This window comes from Moschus berezovskii, chromosome 5 (assembly GCF_049115385.1).
Source record: "Moschus berezovskii isolate FMDL1 chromosome 5, NW_MosBer_1.0, whole genome shotgun sequence".
In the NCBI taxonomy this organism is placed as follows: domain Eukaryota; kingdom Metazoa; phylum Chordata; class Mammalia; order Artiodactyla; family Moschidae; genus Moschus; species Moschus berezovskii.
The window spans coordinates 43,865,735-43,887,717 of NC_142464.1; the positions used below are offsets into that span (position 1 = coordinate 43,865,735).

Below are 21,983 nucleotides of genomic sequence, written 5' to 3' on the forward strand. Positions count from 1 at the left end.
AAAGAAGACTAAATTTCAGTGCATTTTTAAAAGCATAAAATTGCTTAGTTAAGATAGCCTTGTGTTGAGGGGGAGTTTTCCCATCCCTCCGATGTCCTCGCCTGGTGCGGGTGCCACCAGTAAATAAAACCAAGGGTAGCTGAGTATTTAATATTCAGAGTAGATGAATAGTAGGAAAATAAGTGACAGTTGCATATTTGTAAGATATAAATTATGCTTTGCTGACTTGCCAGCTCTTGGCTTTTTACTTTAAAAAATAAAAAAAGTCATGCTCCCTGTATAATTTTGGCTCATTTCCAGAGTCCGTGTTCCTTACTGCTAGCTGGCAGCTAGCAACCCCCACCACCACCACTACCACCCGTGCTGTTTGAATTTGCGCAACAATGCTTGAATACCCAGAGCTCCTCCATAAATAGTCTGTTCTCCCCACACTGTGGCGAAAACAGTCACAGGAAATCTGGGAATGTGCAGCTAGCCCCGCTTAATTGCTCTAAGCCTGCAGGGCCAGTAGGAGAGCACGCGTGTGCACAGCCTCTGCTCCTGGCCCTGCAGGACTGTTTACCTAAGGGCCAGAGAAGGCTGCGTGAGAGAGACACCATGTTGCTGCTACAGCCTTAGCAACAGCGGTAGCTGAGTTTTGGGTTGTTGTTTACAGTCTGGAGAGCCATACTCCTTTAAGGAAACACAAACTCCTTTTCCCTCCTTCCTGGCCCCAGTCAGTTATCATCCAGTCTGTCAGCTGCCAGCAGTTATCAGGAAGAACAGCCCTTGGAAATGATCTTGTCTTTCTCCCAGAAGAAAAGTTAAAGGCACGCAGATGGACAGTTGCTTTTTGCATGCAAGTGACCAGCTAGCATCCAGGGGGCATCAGGCTATGATTTTGGTTTCCGTGCCAGGGACACCAGCAGCTGTGGCTTGGGAGGTTTTGTTCAGCAGGAGTGGAATTGCTGCAGACGTTTTTGGGTCTTGGTGAGCAGCAGAGATTTGAGGACATTGTACTGTTGTTGCAGAGCCCCACAATGAAGATCCAGGAGCATCCCAGCCTGCCTGACAGCAAGCTGCAGAGGACTCCGGATACTGATGACCAGCAGGAGAGCTTTGTGTCCGAAGTGCCTGAGCTGGACCTGACTGCACTGTGTGACCAGAAGAGCTGGGAAGGTAAGGTCATCAGATATTTGGATGATTTATTACTGGAGAATCATATGTAAATTAGCAGAAAAGAGAAGCATGTTGGGTGCGTGGGTGAGAGCGAGAGCTGTGTTTGCAGAAGTAGCCACATTTCTAAATGACCAAAAATCCTTCCCCTGACATAGGAATGTGTCACGTTCGGTGTTGCCAAGAGTGATTGCAATCTAAGAAGGAAAATGTGTTTGCCCTTTATTCTAGTGTCACCTTGCAGCCCCTTTTTTTTCTTTCTGACTTACCAGGAGTGCCGAGATGTGCATGCATTTTCCCTCTAGGAGTACCTAGCTGAGTAACACAGAACTGGTGTGCATTTTGGATTCGCTGTCAGTGTTACTGACCTTCCCCCTGCTACATGCCAGCCCTCTACCTTCCTCATTAAATCTCCTCCCCATTTTCCAAGCAGAATGCTTTGATTTGCTTTGCTTCTATGTCTGTTTTTATGGATAAATTTTTTAAATCCAGGTTAGCAAACATAAAGAATCTGCTTATCAAAGAGAATTTTTTTTGAGAGCCTGTAATGTAGTTCTTGAGACTGGTTTTCCTAGAGATCTTTGACAGAAATGTTAGACATTTATCTCTGCAGAAGAAGAGGGTATCCTCATCTTGTCAAAACTGTATTTCAGGGAGGATATGCAGTAGTTCTGTCAAGCTGCCGTTCTTCCATGATCCATATGTCCGCATCCAGACATGTATCAGTGTCTCCACAATAAGTGCCCATCAGCCTCTAGACGGCGTGTGTGTCTGAAGGTACAGAGAGGGAGAAATTGTGCTCCCGAGTTCAGAGCCGTGGCCAGAGTTAACACATGACTTAGAGACTCACAACTATTAAAAAGTCAGTCTTTCAAAAGCACCTAAGTTTGCTTGTCTTGTGCCCCACCTCTTTTTTTTTAACCAAAAAGTATTCATTATGTTAATGATATTAAGATGGTCTAAGAAGACCACAGGGTGAAAAACAGTAGCACCATGATACTTCTCGAACCCAGGGCTTCAGTGAAATGAAATCAAAATGTTTTTTATTCTGATTTTCCCTCTTTGCAATCTAAGAAGCACATTCCAATTTTTTTTTTTTTTTGGTCATGTAATTAGGTGGTGAATCTGAGATTTTTGTCAGATCTTCCCAGCTATCCACTGGGGTGGGGGGAGGAATTCAAGGTTTTTTGTTTTAAGTGATACATTCCAGGGTAGTATTTATTGTTGTTCTTTTCTGTACTTTGAAATAATCAGGTGTGCTTTTAATTCATACATTAAAAACAGCCTACCCTGCCAAGGTCCCATGGTAGCCACTATTGCCCAAATAAAAGAAAAAGCAGTAGCCGAAACAAATGCTCTGTTTGGGCTTCAAGAATATGGTCTCCTCATATCATTAACATATAGCTCTAGATTAAAAGCTCTAGGATTTTTTGGTCAGAATTCAAATTGGCCACATTATCTTGATGATTTATTCAGGAAAGGGGCTAGTAGAGTCTCCTCCTATTAAAGCAGACTCAGGTGTTGGATTTTTTTTTTAATCATAAATTTATAGTCCCTTCCAACACACTTAAAGAGGCTAAATATAAAGCAGAAAAAATCTCTCCAGACTGGTTGAAAGCTAACTTATAGCTAGAACTGTTTCATTACTTTATATTAAGAACTTTCTGCCAGATAATAATATGAGGGAAATAACATTTTGTGTTGGGAAACTGGGTGAAATTTTTAAAGCTTATGCCAAGAAAAAAATATATTTTATTAGGATTGTGTTATCCATATAATTTATAAAATGACTTGTTTTAACTTTTTTTTTTTGCCAGTTACTGCATTTGTCATTGAACTTGCATACCTCAAAAATCTACATGGTTTCATTTCAAGGTTGTTTTGATTGTTTGGTCAGTACTTTCAGTATATTTATTTTTATTTATTTATTTTAAGTGTCCAACTTACATTTTAGCAGTAATACAGCTGTAAGTATAGTCCAAATAAAGGAATATTTTGCATGAAGGATAGTTAAGCTGAGAGCAATCATTTAAGCCACTTAAATATCACCTTTTTCTATAGGTTTAGTGAAAAACAAAATGGTCACTCCCCAGTAAGGAATAAACTTTGTACTAATTTAAACTGTGCAACCAGTATAACAAAATATATAAACAAAAGTAACAGTTACCGAAACCATATGAACCAGTATCCATCTATATGTCTCCATCAGTAGTCTCTGGACCCCCGTGTAGTGTAACCAACTCTTTCTGATTTGTTTGCTTGTTCTGCATCCCCACGCCATGGCTTATACTCTCTCATACATGTAGAATAATAGAGTATCAGGTGAGAGAGTACTTAATGAGCAACCTGCGGGTACTGGCCACTACAGTGTATGCTTTCACATGGAAATGATGTTCTGTGGCTTCTGAAGCATATGGTATTGGGAAAATAAAAAGAAAAATGAAGCTGTTAATAAGTTCCATAGACTACTCAGAGTGGAACCCTCTCAAAGTGAATGGAGGATCAGAGTCCAGTCCCACTCATTGACAGACAAATACACGCTTGATCTTTTTTCCTCTATGTGTAGCCGTGTATCAGGGCATAGTATTTGATCTGTCCACATGAAAGCATCATTATCATCACTATTACTAGAGTTTGCACTCTCCAAAATTTAATGAACACCCAAATCAAATGAACTGTCTTAGTTATTTAAAGCCCTTAAAAGTTACATAATTAAAATGTCCATAATCAGCCAATTCATATTGATTTAGGACACCCTTATGGAAGTACTGAGATGTAAATACTCAGCTACTCTATTAGATTTGTCCTGGTGAAATCAAGTTTTATAGAACATTTTTTAAAGGAAATAAAGTACTTCAGATATCTTATTCATCACTTACTGCTTATCTTATCAAAAATAACTGGGGGCAGGAAATTCTATTTAAAAAATATTAGAGAAGCAAGGAATCTTAAAGATCTTACAACTGAACCCTCACATTATACAGCTAAGAAAGTTGAGGCTAAAAGAGGCAAAATGATGATTTAAGATCACAAAGTCTCCTGACTTCCACCTAAATGCCTCTTTTAAGCAATGCTAGTTCAGTATTGTAGCAGGCAGTGGACAATGATGGTTAAGAGGCAGGCACATGGAGAGTTCAAATTCTGGCTCTACCACTTAACTAGCTTTGTGGTCAAGTTAATCAGCAGGTCTCAATAGGAGACATAGTACATAATAACAAATAGTAGGGGCTACCTGGGTGGCTCCGTGGTAGAGAATCCGCCTGCCAATCCAGGAGTTGCAAGAAATGTGGATTCAATCCCTGAATCTGGAAGATACCCTGGAGGAGGAAATGGCAACCCACTCCACTATTCTTACTAGGATAATCCCATGGACAGAGGAGCCTGGTGGGCTACAGTCCATAGGGTTGCAGAGAGTCAGACAGGACTGAAGCGACTCAGCACAGCACAGCACAGCGGTAGTAGTATCTACTTAGTACGTTTGTTGCAGGGATTATATGAGCTAATTTACACAGAGTGCTCAGCACAACCATGTGATAGACACTATGTGTTATTTTGGATTGATGAAGCTGGCTAATAAGGTTCTGATAGTTTGTGATGAGACTGTTGCAACAATTTAACAGAACAGTCATTGTTCTCGGGTTACATTTTGGAATTCTAAGGAAAATTTTATGGAAGGATTTTCTCAGTAAAGACCCCCCCACCAATAGGGTTTCCATGTCCCTGTATCTGGGATGTAAATGTACCTTCAGCACTACCGGGTAGCCTCCTTGGAAGACTGTATGACATCACACCAAGTAGGAATGACTGAGTAACACATACACAGTTAGAAACGAGACATAGAAAGCATCAGCTCCCTTAATTCTGTGCAGATTTCTTAGAGAAAAATCGTCTCAGTAGCTCGTTTTCTTTTGTGTAGTAAATGGATCCAGCCAGCTAACGCAGAGAGGAGCTGCGTCCCGGTGATCGCATTAGCGTCGGTCAGAGCTGCATTCTCTCCTCCTGCAGTGAATCTCCTTTATTTCCATGAGTGCTCTAGTGTCTGAACTGGAACTCCCCAGGGACCTATTCTTTGTTATTACTTAGGTAGCAAGCATACAGCTTTTTTCTCTGTTATTTCTGACCTGCTGGGATGTCAGCTAACCTGGCTAGATTAATTTTTAATAGACGTGCCATACTTATGTCCAGAGTTCTTTTCGACCAGACACATGGCTAAAATCAAAACCACCATATCCAGGGAATTCTGGTCCAGATAGGGAAACGCTTTTGTTTTACGGAGTCCTTTAAGATGAAAATCTAATTTGAAGCCTCAAATCTTTTCTCTTGTCCCTTTGAATAACTATCTTGCAATATCCTTGTCTGTTTCATTGCTCTTAAAATGTAAATTATTTCCCAAGCCCACAATTGGGACTTGTCAGTGAACACATCCTCAAATTGGCTCTCTGTGCAGGTGGGGAATGCATAGGACATACTATCGTGGACTGTGTTGCTCTTCTCAGTTCAGTCTTGTTATTCTATTTGAGCACCAACTATCACAACATGAGAATAAAAAAAAAAAACATGAGATAGCTTTGTATTCTTAGAATATTTCACAACAGAGGAACAGTTGGTCTTACTGAATCTTTCATTATATTGAAGTATATATAGTTCATTATATTGAACTATGTATAATTATGTAACTCTTTTGAATAGGAGCCCTAAATTGTAAGACTGTATAGAATTGAAGGAAAGAGAAAAGAGAGAAAGCATTTCCAGATGCATAGGTGAAAAACTTCACTTCTGTTCTACCTACAGCTAATGATGAAATATTTATTTTTACTTTGTTAACATTGAAATTCTTAATGCTATTTTATTTCTCCTTTTTAAAGTAACAAATCTCTTAGAGATTATCATACTAAGAGAAACGTCAGACAGGGAAAGACACTTATATGTGGAATCTGAAAAAATGATGCAAAAGAACTTGTTTATAAAATAGAAATAGACTCACAAACAGAAAACAAACTTATATCAAAAGGAAAAGGGGGCAGGGAGGAATAAATTAGTAGGAGTTTGGGATTAACAGATACAAACTACTGTATATAAAATAGACAACCAGGATCTACTGTATGGCACAGGAAATTATATTCAATATCTTGTAATAACCTATAATGGAAAAAGATAAAACATTACATATATATGTATAAACCTAAGTTACCTTGCTGCTGCTGCTGCTGCTGAGTCACTTCAGTCGTGTCCGACTCTGTGTGACCCACCTTGCTATACACCTGAAATTAACACAACATTCTAAATCAGCTATGCTTCCATTAAAAAAGAAACAGAATCATACAGTAAAAATTAAAAAATGAATTCAAGAGACAGTGTCACTCATAAGCTAGACTTCCTTCAGCTGTGTGCTTCATATATACCACTGGTGACACCAGGAATGTGGCACATCTGGCCTTCTTGTCAGTGAAGTGATGGATCAAGAGTGGAGACCCAGAAGATGGCTGCCTTAACAAAAAGACAATCTGACGGATGGTATTTTGTAGTTAACTCAGGATCACAGTTTATTTTTTACCGGAGACACGCTTGGTTAATGGTCACAAACACATACTGTGTTTTGCAGAAATGGTACATAGAGACCATATAGTTCAAAACTCAAAGATTAGTTGTACTGTATTTTAAGAGCTATTCTGCTAGATTCAGACAGATTAACGTACTTCAGGACCTAAAATAACACCTTTCAAACTAGGTTTGATGCACAGAAATGTCAAACTAGCCAGCACAGCAGCATGCCAGCATCAACATCAGACTTTGTTTTCCCTGTGCCCCTTGTCCCTGTCAACAACCCCTGGGTGTTATGCTCCTTTACCACTGCCTTCGGCTTGACTGTTCAAGCCATCTTAACCCTTTCCCTGTCCTGGCTCCATTGATTTTAGTCCTTAGAGAAAATTACTGCTGTCCTATGAAATTGATGTCATCTGGTCAGTTTAATAGTTCCATTTTATGCAACTGCACATTACATTCTTATTATTTTTCTAGGGATTACTTTCCACTCACCCTCTGCTTCTCTCATCTCCCCTCACTTCTCAATTACTTTCACTTTTTCTTGTCGACAGTTCCAAGCTGCTCATATCTAAGCCCTGCCACTTAGGAGGAGCCAGCCGACCAGATCAGTACAGATGATGAAACAACTCCTGTTTGTCTCCTGCTGTAGCCAAGTCTATTCTCTGCCACTCTTTGAGACTCAGTAGGCAGGACTCTGTCTTTAACATGCTTTGATTGTGTAAACTATTTATATTGTCATCTGTGTTATAAGATATCTTGGTTGTCTTTAAATTTTGAGAACCTGTGGACCTCATTCCACATGAGGTTAATTTTTTTTTTAATTAATGTGCTTCAGTCTTACCATACTGTGGGGTCTTAACATTTTTAAGATAGTCATCTTTGTTCCTGAAGCGCCTGGCACATTCTAAACTGAAACACTGTCCAGGAGGGCAGGAGACTTGAGTTTCTAGATCCAACTCTTATCACTGATTAGGTATTTGCTCTTGAATTCCTTGGGTTTCAGTTTCCTTATCTGTAATTGTTGAATCAAAGCAGTAGTTCTCAAACCTGACTGAATTATGATCACTTGAGAAGCTTTTTAAAGACTGTGTGTTTGTGTGTCACATATCTGGACCCTCACCCACAAATTCTGTCTATTTGGGTGGTGTGAGACCTGTATGTTAGAAAAGAAAAAAGTGAAAGTCTTTCAGTCATGTCCTACCCTTTGCGACCCCATGGACTATACAGTCCATGGAATTCTCCAGGCCAGAATACTGGAGTGGGTAGCTTTCCCCTTCTCCAGGGGAATCTTCCAACCCAGGGATCGAACCCAGTTCTCCCGCATCGCGGGTGGATTCTTTACCAGCTGAGCCACAGAGAAGCCCAGGAATACTGGAGTGGGGAGCCTGTCCCTTCTCCAGTGCTTCTTCCTGACCTAGGAATCAAACTAGGGTCTCCTGCATTGCAGGCGGATTCTTTACCACCTGAGCTATCAGGGAAGCCTGAGCCATCAGGGAAGTATGTTAGGAGTTATTTATATTTTCCTCTGTGACCCTGATGTGCAGCCACAGTTAAAAGTCACTGGATTTTTTGTTGTATGAAGTTTCAACCAGCTTTAATGTTCTATGATTACAGTATGATTTTTTAAGTAAAATACTAAGTAAGCCCTTGTTTAAGGTGATTTGGTGGATTTTAGAAATACTTTGATAGCCGAAGGAACAATTGTTCCATGATTCAAACTGAGGGAATGCAAGAATTTAAGATCATGGCCAAATTTCAGCCTTGTGCAAATTACAATATCCACAAGGGTATTCAAGAGATAACCTTTTTTATAAATGAAGAAAGCATTGCAAATGAAATATCGTACATCATCTGAGATCTACGCTTAAAATATGTTAGACAGGATTTTTTTAATGAGGAAAGGAACACATGAAGGTAGGTCTTGCAGTAAAAATAAATGCCATCCTATTCCCTCACAAAGTGAAAAATCAGGATTTTGTGCTCTGTTTTTTCTCCAAGATTGTCTAAAATAGCTCATACTGATTTATTCTTTTTTATTTTGACTATTTTTATGCATATTTCTTACTTTAACTGTAGTCTGATGTTGTTCAGTCACTCAGTCATGTCTGTCTCTTTACGACCTCATGAACTGCAGCACGCCAGGCTTCCCTGTCCTTCACTGTCTCTCGGAGTTTGCTTAAACTCATGTCCATTGAACTGATGAGGCCATCCAACTTAAGTAGCCTCTAAAAGTTCCAAATACAGACCATGCATTTTAGACAAGCTAAATCCCAACACACTAAAGCAAAAGCACACAAAACAGCTTATTGAATGACCTCAGCAGAGGCGTAACCTGAATCAATGGACTCTCCCCAAGCTGAAGGCGATTCCTTAACCCGATGCCCTAGTTGTGTCAGTGAAGGATGTCCAGCCATGATGCCAGACCCCTTGCTCACAGACACATAGGCGTTTCTGTTCCATCACGCCCTCAGATGGAGATGTGCTCCTCAGTGATCTGCCAGGAAAGTTGGAAGCTCACTTTAGTGGCTTTTCCTCAGGGCAGCCCTAGCACATTGACTTTTGAAAGCAAGTGAAGGTGGAGATAGAGTAGATGATGGCTGTCAGACAGATTCGCTGATTCAGGTCAGGGCATAGCGTCTTGAGTCAGAACCTTGGATCTAAAATGTGAAACTGGGAAGTCCCTGTGGACCAGTGGTTAGGACTCCATGCTTCCACTGCAGGGAACACAGGTTCAGTCCCTTCGGGGAACTAAGAACCTGAATGCCCTGTGGTACAGCCAAACAAATGAGCTAATAAATAAGTAAATGTGAAACTGTCCAGAGCCGCCTCAGTTCAGTGCCTCCTAATACATTCAGAAACAGGTGTGCTTTAAAGAACAATTTTGCCCTTTTGCCCCTGTTCTTTTCCAGAGCCTGTCCCTGCCTTCTCGTGGCGACAGGAGCGCGTGGACGCTGAGGAAGCGCGCCTCTCCCCGCAGGCCGGGCGCCCGATTCGGCAGCTCCTGGAGGAGGGCAGCGACCCCATGCTATCCCCCCGCTTCCACGCCTACGGGCAGAGCCGGCAGCACCTGGACGACACGGAAGTGCCTCCTTCTCCCCCCAGTTCCCACCCTTTCATGAGGTGTGTTTCTTTGTGTTGCTGAGGCACAGAGGTTCCATCCGTGTGGCTTTAAAAGGGAGAGGGATGCTACCCACGGCTAGTCATGTTTTTAACTAGGTTGTAAGTATATCTCCGTCCGAGTGCATGGGCTCTGTTGTAACTACACGTGACCTGTGACCCGACTACAGCATCACCTACCGAATCTCCCTTAGTGCCTCCTTTCCAAAGCTCTCTCAAATTTAGCTGTGAAGTTCCCTGTGCACATTTCAGTCCTAGCTTTGCCAGGTGTAAAGGTGAGCTGGAGAAGATTGGATGTGTTTAAAAGGCAGGACACAGAGAGCTCAAGGTCACAAAATGTAGTCGCAGTCAGAGTTCTTTTATTTGAGAGGATAAGCACCCCCTGCATACCACACCCCTTACTCCCCGAGCCCCTCCCAGCAGGCAGCGACCACGCCTGGGAAGCTGACCCACGCACCGTGCCCCTCACAGGCGTCGCAGCTCCTCTCTGGGCTCCTACGAAGATGAGCAAGAGGACCTGACACCTGCCCAGCTCACTCGAAGGATTCAGAGCCTTAAGAAGAAGATCCGGAAGTTTGAAGACAGATTTGAAGAAGAGAGGAAGTACAGGGTGAGTGCTCACTGGCATCTTTCTGGACCGTACCCCAACACGGTGTGTCAGTGCCACGACTGCTCAGAAGTGGTGACAGTGCAGGGAGCGTTTTAGGGAATCTCGAAAGGCAGTAAACCCCGATAAACTCCAATATGGTGTGTCAGCGTTTTCCTTGCACATTGTATCCTTACAAATGAATTGAAGGCTTTCACATTTGTCTTGTAAACTGATCAGTGATTGGGAATGGGGAACATCATTAAGTGAAGTATTTTGTTTGGCAAAAACTTAATGCAGAATTACCTTCTAAAATTTAACTGGTACTGACCTCATTCTTCTCTCAGCTCTGGCCTTAGTATGTCCCATAAGAATAACAAAAAGACATTTTTCACAGTGGTTGTTGTGTAAAGTATCATATACCCCACTGCTTTCTATCTTGTTAGGCTGACAGGTTGAACCCTGCAGATAATGGGAAAGAGGTCATAGACTCGTGGAAGTCCATGACCCTAACGATCCAGTGTTTTGTCTCTGAGGAATTCTTTGAAAGCATCAAAAATAACCAGATACAAAGAAGGATAGTGGAATTCCACCTCTGAAGTTGCTCTGATTAATCACAGTTCATTTATTATTCCAGTGGAACTCAGCTGTTTAAAACATACTGATCATCAAACTCTTCTGTCTCCTGCCCCAATTCCAAAACATTTACTCGACATTTCCTTTTTGCAGCCTTCCCACAGCGACAAAGCAGCCAATCCAGAGGTTCTGAAATGGACAAATGACCTTGCCAAATTCCGGAAACAACTTAAAGGTAGGGAAAGTTCTAGACCTATGTCATGGTCTTCAGAGAACAAGCCAAGTGCAGAAGCTGTGATCTCACCACATGCTGAGAGCCACTTACCACTGAAATGTTCCAGGAAAGACAGGTTCCTTGGATCTGACTCCCAGGACCCTCGGCATTCAGGGCACACTTTCTCTGTATCTTCCCATGATCTCCATCACAGGGAAACCCAGATCAAAGATGCTGAAAATTCTGCAGGTTTTTTTTTTTTAATTTCCCTAATCTAAGAATGATGGTTTCAATTCAACACTTTTTAAGAAACTATTTAATCCAAGGTGTGATTTGCCATAGAGTTAGAAGAAGATGTAGAGACACAAATAGCTATGAAAAGAATTTGGTCCCTGTCCCTTCCAGAGCTTGCTGTCTTTTAGGACACAGAACCATGTAAACAAAGGAATAGAATACAAAGTGAAAATAATTCCAAAATGAGATATATACATCATATGGAAAAGGTTAGCCAACATTTGGGTGCTAGACCTGCAAATACCTGTAAATGCTATGGGATTCCGTGTGGGAAGACATCAGCCTCCTTCTGAGAACAGCCTGCAGGATGTTAAAGAACTGAAACTTTCTCAGGAATTAGAGTTAGGAAACCATGCCAGATAATACAGGAAAACATTATCATTTTCTTAAATTTAAGAAATAATAACCCAGGGATTTCAGCTAATAATATAATTAGATGCTTTCTGGGAGAGAAAAAGACAGGACTAAGCACTTGTTAACAGCAAGAAAAACAATCTGGGTTCAGCAGACGTCAATTCCTATACATCTCCACCCCCAAATCTTTTCTCTTAGAGTCCAAACTGAAGATATCAGAGGAGGACCTACCCCCCAGGATGCGGCAGCGAAGCAACACACTCCCCAAGAGTTTCGGCTCCCAACTTGAAAAAGAAGATGAGAAAAAGCAAGAACTGGTGGATAAAGCCATAAAGCCTAGCGTGGAGGCCACGCTGGAATCCATCCAGAGGAAGCTCCAGGAGAAGCGGGCAGAGACCAGCCGTCCTGAAGACATTAAGGTGTGATTCTGTGATGAGCCCGAGAAACTGCTAATCCCAAACCATTCCAGTCACTGTGGTAGGATGGCAGGGCATGCCTCGGGGTCCCAGTGGAGAGGGTGATGAGTGACACCTTTTTATATCTCCCTCACCCTCCTCTTCCACACATTGAGACTCCAAAGAAGCAGATGAAACAAGCTCAGAGTGCTTTTTAACCATAGGTCCTTTGGTTAGGACTGCAAATGGAAAGCAGGAAATCCTGTTGTACAGGTTGCAGAATGGAGTTGTTTCAGTTAAGAGACAGTTTGGTGACTCTCTGAGGTAGGAGGATTAGAGACAAGCCTTTGGGAATGTGTATCCTGTAACCATATTCATCGCCGGAGCCGTTAGGCTAAGCCCTGTGTACCTCGCAGCCTTGCTGACCTCAGTCCAGCATGCCTTTGCCACATGGGAAAAAGGAGTACTCACAGGTGATGATTCTGGTGTGCTATGTTTCTAGCTGCACATCAGGAACAGCTAATTCCTAGCTTTGGATGAAGCTAGGGAGAGCTGTTGTGTAAACATTCTTTTTAACCTTACTTCGAGAAACTTGTTTAACTAAATAAAGCAGTTGTGATGTTCACAAATGTTTTCCCCTCTCTCATTTCTCTGTCCTTGTGTTTATACAGGATATGACCAAAGACCAGATTGCTAATGAGAAAGTGGCCCTGCAGAAAGCTCTGTTATATTATGAAAGCATTCATGGGCGGCCGGTATGTGAATGCACTGAATTTTCTTTAAGTTATTTTTTTGTAGGAGTATAAATGCTTCACAATGCTGTGTTAGCTTCTGCTGTACAACATGAATCAGCTGTCTGTACACTTATATCCCCTGTCTCTTGAGCCTTCCTTCCACCTGCCCCTTCTTCCCACCCCACCAGGTCGTCACAGAACATCAAGCTGAGCTCCCTGTGTCATACAGTAGCTTCCATCTATTTTACACATGGTAGTTTATATGTGTCAATGCTATTCTCTCAGTTCGTCTGACCCTCTCCTTCCCCGATTGGGTCCACAAGTTCATTATCTACGTCTGCATCTCTGTTCCTGCCCTGCAAATAGGTTCATCAGTACTGAATTTTCTGACAGGGGTAAATTACCAGGCTTTGAAGTGGGTCTTCTGTGTTCAATATTTTGCAATTGAGGTGTCCAGATACTTAGATTACTATATATTTTCACCGGAACTAAGTTTTTTGAAGCCTAAACCTTTGATAAGAGTTCCACTATTTAGTGAGTGATAAATTTAATTAAGTTCCAAAGAAAAATCAGTTTGCAACTAACGTAGTCTCTAGTGTCCTGCTTCCAGTAGGAAATAGTGGAAGGGGTATGAATTGTTACACAGAAGCCTAGAGTGAAGAAACATGCCTGCCCCTGAGTCTGCCCCAGTAAGCTCTCATCACTAGCTCTAGGCATTCTTATCCATAAAAGGAAGGTGCTAAGCTCGAGCGATTTGCCCTAAAATTCAGTTTCTCTTCAGTGCAGTTTGCAACCCATGTTTTCTGAGAAGTCTCAGCTGCCATGCTGAACGAAAACCAAGAGGAATCTAAAATGTGGCTTTAGAAGCGTTTGAGGCAGTTTGTTATTCAGCAAGCACATTTATCATCTGGTTGCTGTTAGTCCTGGGGGAGACAGTAGTTCAACAGGCCTCCGCTCTATTCCTAAGGGAACTCGTAATCTGATCTCCTTGTCAGTGACTCTTAGTAACCTTCTGTTAAGAATGTTGTCAAGAACCCAACAACACAAGTTCTTAAAAGCAGGTGTAAAGAAGCAGGAAGTTTATATTCACATCTGTGAGCCTCTTTTCCAGGCTCAGTCGTAGCTATGTAATGGAGAGAGTCTTTGCATCACAAATATGCTCTTTTAGATGAAGAAATTTGGAGAATAGAGCACTAGACCACAAGATCTGTGAGAGCAGGGATTCTGAGTTGTTTTTTTTTTAAACCTGGACCTCAGCATCTAGCATGAGACCTGATGCAGAACATGTGGCCAGTTAACTGTCTAATGAGCCTACCTGGTATTTTGATTCTGAATTTATTAGGTTTAAATTAAAAAAAAAGCTGGAGTTGATGATTGATTTTGCTGGCCTGTCCCTACAATGGAAAAATACTGGCACTCTGGAATAATGGTCGTTTCAAGCCAACTGTTGTTTTGGATTTTTTTTTTAAAGGCATTGAACCAAACAGTAAATGCTCTGGAGCTCAGATGTATTGTGAAACTTCGTCCTTCTCTTCCGGGATATTCAGAACTTGCGGAGATAGAACTAATCCTCTTCTAACAAAGAGGAGAAGCTCCTTCTCCACTAAAGTCGCAGCGCTTTTAGGTGTCAGTCTCCTCACAGCCCCAAGGCAGGCCTCCGTGAAGGAGGTGGGGCCTGTGTGTCTTCCTTCTTTTCATTATATGGATTCAGGGTATGACAGTGATAGACTCCTTTAAAGACTGTCAGCTGTGTCCTAGTCTTCACCTTGCTGCCGGAGCAGGGGACTGTGCGCCGTGGTACTTGTTGCTCCGAGTTGAGCACGGTCTCTCCTCCTGCCTGGACTGTGGCAGTCAGCAGGCACTAGGCTCACAGTGTGTGTTGAGTCTCTCAGACATGTTGGAATCTTTGCAACCCCATGGACTATAGCCTGCCAGGCTTCTCTGTCCATGGAATTTTCCAGGCAAGAATACTGTAGTGGGTTGCCATGCCCTCCTCCAAGGAATCTTCCTGACCCAGGGATTGAACCTGACTCTCTTGCATGTGCTGCATTGGAAGGCTGAGTCTGTACCATGTGCCACCTGGGAAGCCCTAGATTCACACCCAGCTCTGCTGAGACTGGCTTTGCCTCTCTGGGCCACTTGGGTAACTCCCTGAGCCTCAGTGATTTGTCTGCATAATAGATGTCTGTTACAATAGGTTGTCATGGAGACTCAGTGACATTAACACACACGTAAAGCTGTAGGCTGTCTGGCACTGACTGGGGATGCAGGCAGAGTGGCTTTGCAGGGAGTTAGGCGGGACTCCGCCGTAAATGACGGGTGTCTCTTCTGGTACAGTTATAGGTTCTGCCCTCTGCTGCCTTCTTCTTATTAAATAATTGAATCAGGAAATGTACATATTTTAGCTCTCTTACTGATATGATCTGAACCATTAATCCTTGGCCCTTTCTTTTATCATTCTTGCAGATGAAGAGAGAACATTTCTGGGCCTGGATTCTAGCATCTCACAGGTCAGGGGAAACATGCTCCAGGAAGTTTGAGTGTCATTTATTCCTGGTCCCAGGTCAGGCTCTCTGCCTCTCTCTGGAACCTGATACTCCAGCCTCCTCAGGAGAAACAAAGTTCACTTGATATCTTGCCAGTCCGAAAACCAAAGAGTGAACTATTCATTCTTACACCTGTGATGTTGCCATGGACCCTGGACTCACAAACAACATTTGGGCAACACTTTTCTTAAAAGAAAAATACACGTACTCCCAGAGCTATACTGTCATTCCACACCTTCACTTTTTGGAAAAGCAGGTGCTTAGAACCTGGTGATTTTTGGCTGAGTCTGCAGATTCTGATATAAAAACACCAACAGTCAAAATCACCGGCCAAAATAGCTATCTGCTGCTTCTGTGCGTTGTTTAACAAGGTTGTTTGCTGTGACGGAACACCCACATGTATGAAAAGCAAAAGCATAGTCGTCTACACACCAGCACGTAATTCCCTGTGAATTATTATTAAAATGTGTCCTTTTCAACATGTAGGGGGTCTCATCAGAAGACCACGTCCCAGAAGTAGAGCGCATCGCTGCAGCCCCCCATGACCCTGTGTGCAGACCCAGATGATGGTGAAGAGGGGAGAGCGTGGCGGGGTCCACAGACCTTCTGGGTTCTCACTGATATATTTCCATCTTGTCTTTTAGAAACTGGGGAACTAAGCGGACACTAAGCATATCGTGTTCAAATTTAAGTACAGATTCTAAAGCCACATATAAATGGTGTCATTTATCTGTTGTTTGGGAAGATCTGATCTTTGCCCAGTCAGCCCACTCTTGTTGCCTGATAATAAAGGAGGGACAGTCACCATTTTCTGAATCAGTGGGATGAAAATGCAGCAGGTATAAAAATCCATCTCCTTTACCTTCTCCCACTGGCAGTTTTATTACTCAGAGGTACCACCTGCACACATTCAGAATATTTTTTGTTTTACTAAGGAGATTCTGGGGCAGTGTAGTTTCCTGTGTACTGTAATTTCTTCTCTGTGAACTCAATATGGGCAGAACTCAGCTTGGAGGCAGAATTTTTATCTCAAGATGAAAACAAGATTCTTTATCTAAAGATGTCATCTGTATCTTAAGATGACAATTCTTTATCTTAAGATAATCTTGGCCAAACTCTGTTAGGGGAAAATGCTATACTATGACATCTTTGGTATGTCTTGTGGTTACTATGTTAAGATCCTCCTTCGTGTCTTGCTTATTTGTTAGTGTATAGGAAACTGGACTGGGAGTCAGTCCACCTGGGTTCTTGAACCAGCTCAGTTGCCTTGGGCAGATCATTCCTGAGAGCTCTCCAGTGCTTAGTTTTATCATATTAGAAAGTAAGACTCTTCTAACTTTAGTATTCCATGGTTCTAATGTTATCTCTTTCAAGTTAGAAACTTCATTCTTTTTATCTTTAACCTTTGTTACACCATTCAGCTAACAGCAACCAAATCAGTATTTCTGTAGAGAAGCTTTATATGAGGCTGAGAGGAACACCATCACAAAAGATAAATGTGTTCACCTAATCAGACCTTTGTGATTTCTACCTGAGGCTTGCCCTTACTTAAACATGGATAACATTGGCTGGTGTTCCCATTGTACTTTGATGTATTATCTGAGACTTACACAGCAACTAATTAGAATAGTAAGAGAATAGTAGATGAAGATTTCTTGGCATCAGAAAACAAAAATTTAGTGGAAGGTGCTGCTTTCAAATCCATTAGATCTGCTCATCTAGATTTTTATGTTGTCTTGACTTGTGTACAAAAATACATTTTAGTCTTAACCCTATTTCTACACATTGAAAGCCATTCAGAGGTACCCCTTAAATGTGAAATTAAATAATGACTTGAAGCAGGAAGAGTGAAATTACGTTGAAAAGACAATATACTGTATGCTTGGCCTAAGGGCATTTTCAAACAATTATGGATCATAAAGATTTTTTAATCTGAATCCTACACTTTGCCTATCAAGAAACTGAGGCTCTGAGAAGAACTTCACTGGCTCTTTCTAAGGCCTGTTGCTGGTTTTAGTGGAATTCCTGAGCAGCTGATGACTGGAGAATAAGAGATGTCAGCTTCTGAGCAGTTGTCCCATGGTCCAAACAGTTCAACCAAGGTGCTGCTTTGTTTCTCTAACTGTTGGTTAGGTTTTGGCTCTACTCTGAAATCCAGCACTGATAATTACATGAGACTTGGCTTGATAATAGGTGAAAGTTGTATTGAGTTTCAGTATCACCATGCCTTTGGCTTCAGGCATTTATCATGAAAATAATTCTAGTGTAAATCAAGTGGTATTCTTCCCAGACCTAAAGATCATTGATTATTTGGTGTTTAGATAGGTCTATCAAATGCCAACACTGACTGACAGTATCATGACGAGTTTTGACTCTTCATAGTCAAAAACTGGATTTTATCAGATCTCTCACAGGTGATTCGTTCTAAACATCATTAATTTTTTTTAACTGTTATATTGGAGTATAGCCAGTTAATGATGTGATAGTTTCAGGTGGACAGGAAAGAGATTCTGCTATATATACGCATTGACATGTACCGGTTCTCACCAAACTCCCTCCCCATCCAGGCTGCCATATAATATTGAGCAGAGTTCTGAGGGTCATTAATTTTTAAAAAGAGCAATTCATGTAAAATCTAAATATCAGTGTTATAAGCCAAATATGGGCTTCCCAGGTAGTGTTAGTGGTAAAGAAGCTGCCTGCCAATGCAGGAGATATAAGAGGCGTAGGTTTGATCCCTGGGTCAGGAAGATCCCCTAGAGGAGGTCATGGCAACCCACTTCAGTCGTCTTTCCTGAAGAATCCCATGGACAGAGGGGCCTGGCGGGTTACCGTCCATGGGTCACAAATAGTCAGACACAACTGAGTGACTAAGCAGCACCAAAGCCGAATATTAGTGTAAGCCAGCTATCCTCTTCATCTGCTCTAACTGGAAAATCTAGTTTTCACACAAAGAATTAGAACATTGATTCTGTTGAATTTTCCATATCTGGCTAATTTTAGCAGTAAGTCTCCTTCCAAAATCCACAGTCTCCTTTCACAATCCAAAAATGTTTCTGTGAAACATCTGCAGTTGACCCTTGAAATAATGTAGGAGTTGGGAATTGTTCAATACTCGGAGCCAGCCCTCTGTCTCCATGGTTTTTCCATATCCAACATTCTGAATCCATGGATGTGACCATGTGGTGGATTGTGCAGTAATGCAGTATTTACTGTTGAAACAATCTGCATGTAAGTGGACCCATGCAGTTCAAACCCATGTTGTTCTAGAGTCAGATATAGTAATAGGATGCTATTCCTCAGTGGGGAAATGCTGGCTCCTTATTATTTTTATTTTTCATATGTCTTTTGGCCACTAAATATCTGTTGTTTATCTTACACAGGAATATTTCACCACATGTCATATGTTGACAATTAGGATGTACCTTAATCTCATATGCAGTACATTTAGTGGGAACATCTTGTATTAAAAAAAATTATTCCATGTGTTCCAGTCCTAAATTTTGTCATTTTACATGTGAGATTATCCAAGTCATTTATTTCTATTCCTCACACTTATTTGTGGCTATTGTTCAACTTCTCTTGAGGTATAAGTACAGAAAAGAGCCTAAATTTTAATTATCTATCTTGGTAATTTTCACAAGGTAGACAAATACATGTAATCAACATCTTGATCAAGAAATTAAAAATGGCCAACCCTCTGAAAGCCATTATCATGTCCCCTTCTAGTCAATACCATGACCTTCCACCCCACCAACAAAAACTTGACTTCTAACCTTATAGATTTGATTTGCTTATTTTTGAACTTTATATAATTAGGACCTTGCAATGTATATTGTTAGGTGTCTGGCTTGTTTTGCTTGGCTTTATTTTTGTGAGATTAATGCTGCATATAGCTGTATTCGTTCATTTTCATGGCTGTGTAGTATTCAGTTTTGGAAACTTAAAATACTTATTCATTCTACCATTGTTGGGCATATGGATGGTTTCCAGTTTGGTGGTGCTATAAATAGTGCTGCTCTGAACATTCTTATATGTGTCTTTTGGTAAACTTTAATCCAGGTTTGTTTGGTGTGTACTTAAGGACGGAATTGATGAGTCATATATTTAGTTTAGGAGATACTGCCAAATAGTTTTCCAAAATGTTTCAGCCTTGCCAGTACTGAGAGAGTTGCCAGTTGCCCAGCATTCTTTCTGACACTGGACACTGTCTTTCACATTAGCCATTTTGGTAGGTATGTTCTAGTAATCCCTGTGGTTTGATCCTCACTCTTTTTTCTCTTTTTTTTGGTATGAAATAGTTCTTATGTTCCCTTCCAGTTCTAATGGTCATACTTTATGAAATACCAAATGTAAAACTCCTTTTACTATGACAGATAGTAAAAGCAAGAAAATTCCACCTCTTAATATTTTGGTAACAGAAAAAGAAATAAGTTATATTATTGCTTATGGCAGAAAATGAATCCACAAGATGACAGTAAATAAATACCACAAGATTGGCAGTATCCTATCTTGGCTTGTGAGATTTATCCAAGGTTCACTTGTTGTTGATCATTTTGAGAAAGGTAAATTAAAAAAAGGTAACAAAGGATGATGAGTTCATGCGTTATCCAGACTTGTCTTCAAAGTTGAAGGTCCATAAGAGAGATGGTCAGAGCTAATACTGTTGCCCTTCCTCATATCTGTAAGCCTTGCCTATGTGTACCATGGAAATAAAATGCAGAAGAACAACAGCAAACTTGAAACAAAGATACTTCATCTCTTACTCCATTTGAGTAGACAAATGCATACTTATTAATTTGGCATACCTGTCTATATTTGAAATATTCTTCCACTCATTTTGCAGACATTTGTGGGGCATTTTTATCATATCAGGCACTGAAATAGTTACCAGAACAGTTTACAGTTCTGGAGGCTGGAAGTCCAAGATTAAGGCACTGGTGTCTAGTGAGGGCCCACTTCCCAGTTCATAGCCAGCCATCCCTCATATGACAGAAGGGGTGAGGGAGCTTTCTGTGGTCCCTTTTATAAGGGCACTAATCCTGTTCATGAGGGCACCATCTTCATGACCTAATCACTTCCTGAAGACCTCACTTCCAAAAACCATCACATCAGGGATTCATTTTCAATTTATGAATTGGGAGTGGGGCATGGGGGGAGGTGAGTTGAATATAAACATTCCATCCATAGCAAAGCATATGTGATTTATAAGATACACACAGGCTGTATTAGGTGACTCAAAGGAGAGAATGAGCAGGTCTCCCAGAATGGGGCGTGTCGGAAGAAGGCTGCACAGGGAGGGACGTGGCTCTTGATCTGGAATTCACCAAACCCAAGAGCAGAGAGGAGGCCACTTCAAGTCAGAGGGAGCCAGACAAGGAGGTATGACACTATCTAGTTTCTTTCCGGAGCTTGAGTTATAATGGGGAGGAGGAGAAACAGCAGGTGATGAGGGACTTCAAATACTATGCCAGGGATCTGGCCTTGATTTCTCCTCATTGTCTGTTAGAGTTTGTCCTTTAAACATTTTTGAACCCTGAGCCAGATTTTAGGGACACAGAGGTGACTGAATCCACATATTCTATCAGCCTATATTCCTTGAAAGCCTGTTTGCTTGCATTTGTCCCTAAAAACACAACACAGTTCCACAGGGAAGAGAGACATTTTTAAAAAATGATCACAGAACTGTAAGGCAAGTAGTATAATAGAAATATTAATACATGCTTTCTTCTTCCCAGGACCTAGAAAATAGTGAATCCTCTGGAACTCTGAACCTTCCAGAATTTTAAATAGAAAACTAATAATTAATAAGGATCACAGTTTTGAGGAAAAGTAATACTTCTGAGGGAGTGATTTCAACTGATCTGCAGCCAAAGTAGCTATTTTAAATTTTTATTGACTCATGGTGTCAGTTTAAATAAATTTTACAAGAGTGGTGAGTCTCCAGTTGAATCACCTGTTCTTTCTCTCCGTCCACAGCATGCTCGGTCAGCATGGCCAGCAGGAGCAGGGTTCTCAGCTCTCCTGTGCTTGCCTTTCAGGTGAGCAAGAATGAGCGTCAGGTTATGAAGCCGCTGTACGACAGGTACCGCCTGGTCAAACAGATCCTGTCCCGAGCCAGCACCATCCCCATCATTGTGAGTACCCCACGCCCGGTTGTTGACTTCCTGGCTATATTATTAGGGCACTAGCTTGCCTTCTCACGAAATAACAGTCTTTCGTAGTTGAACCTGCCATTAATATCAGTGGCCCCTAAACTTGAGGGATGAAAAATTTATCAAAGACTTCTGAGGTGACGTTTGCAAGAAATGAGCAAATCTGAGGCTGACAGAATTTGATCCCCTCTTAGGTGCACAAGCTTTGGCCATATGCTGCCATCTGACGTGTGCTGGGTCAGTGCCCCCACACTTTCCTTAGAGCATCCGGGAAGTGGCTATGCTTCCCCCAGGGCCCACTCCACACAGAGTG

General features: G+C 41.5%; 1 protein-coding gene across 16 annotated transcripts in view; it reads left to right on the top strand.

The window, feature by feature from the left end:
- FAM13A (family with sequence similarity 13 member A) overlaps positions 1–21,983 on the top strand; it is a 353,167-nt gene that overhangs the window by 316,427 nt on the left and 14,757 nt on the right. For all 16 annotated transcript variants that reach the window (XM_088836241.1, XM_055434557.2, XM_055434553.2 and 13 more), the window contains 7 exons: positions 1,011–1,158; positions 9,609–9,819; positions 10,288–10,426; positions 11,132–11,213; positions 12,039–12,259; positions 12,907–12,990; positions 21,557–21,652. In XM_088836241.1, coding sequence (XP_088692367.1) covers positions 1,011–1,158; positions 9,609–9,819; positions 10,288–10,426; positions 11,132–11,213; positions 12,039–12,259; positions 12,907–12,990; positions 21,557–21,652 — 981 coding nt within the window. The remainder of the gene's footprint in view (positions 1–1,010; positions 1,159–9,608; positions 9,820–10,287; positions 10,427–11,131; positions 11,214–12,038; positions 12,260–12,906; positions 12,991–21,556; positions 21,653–21,983) is intronic.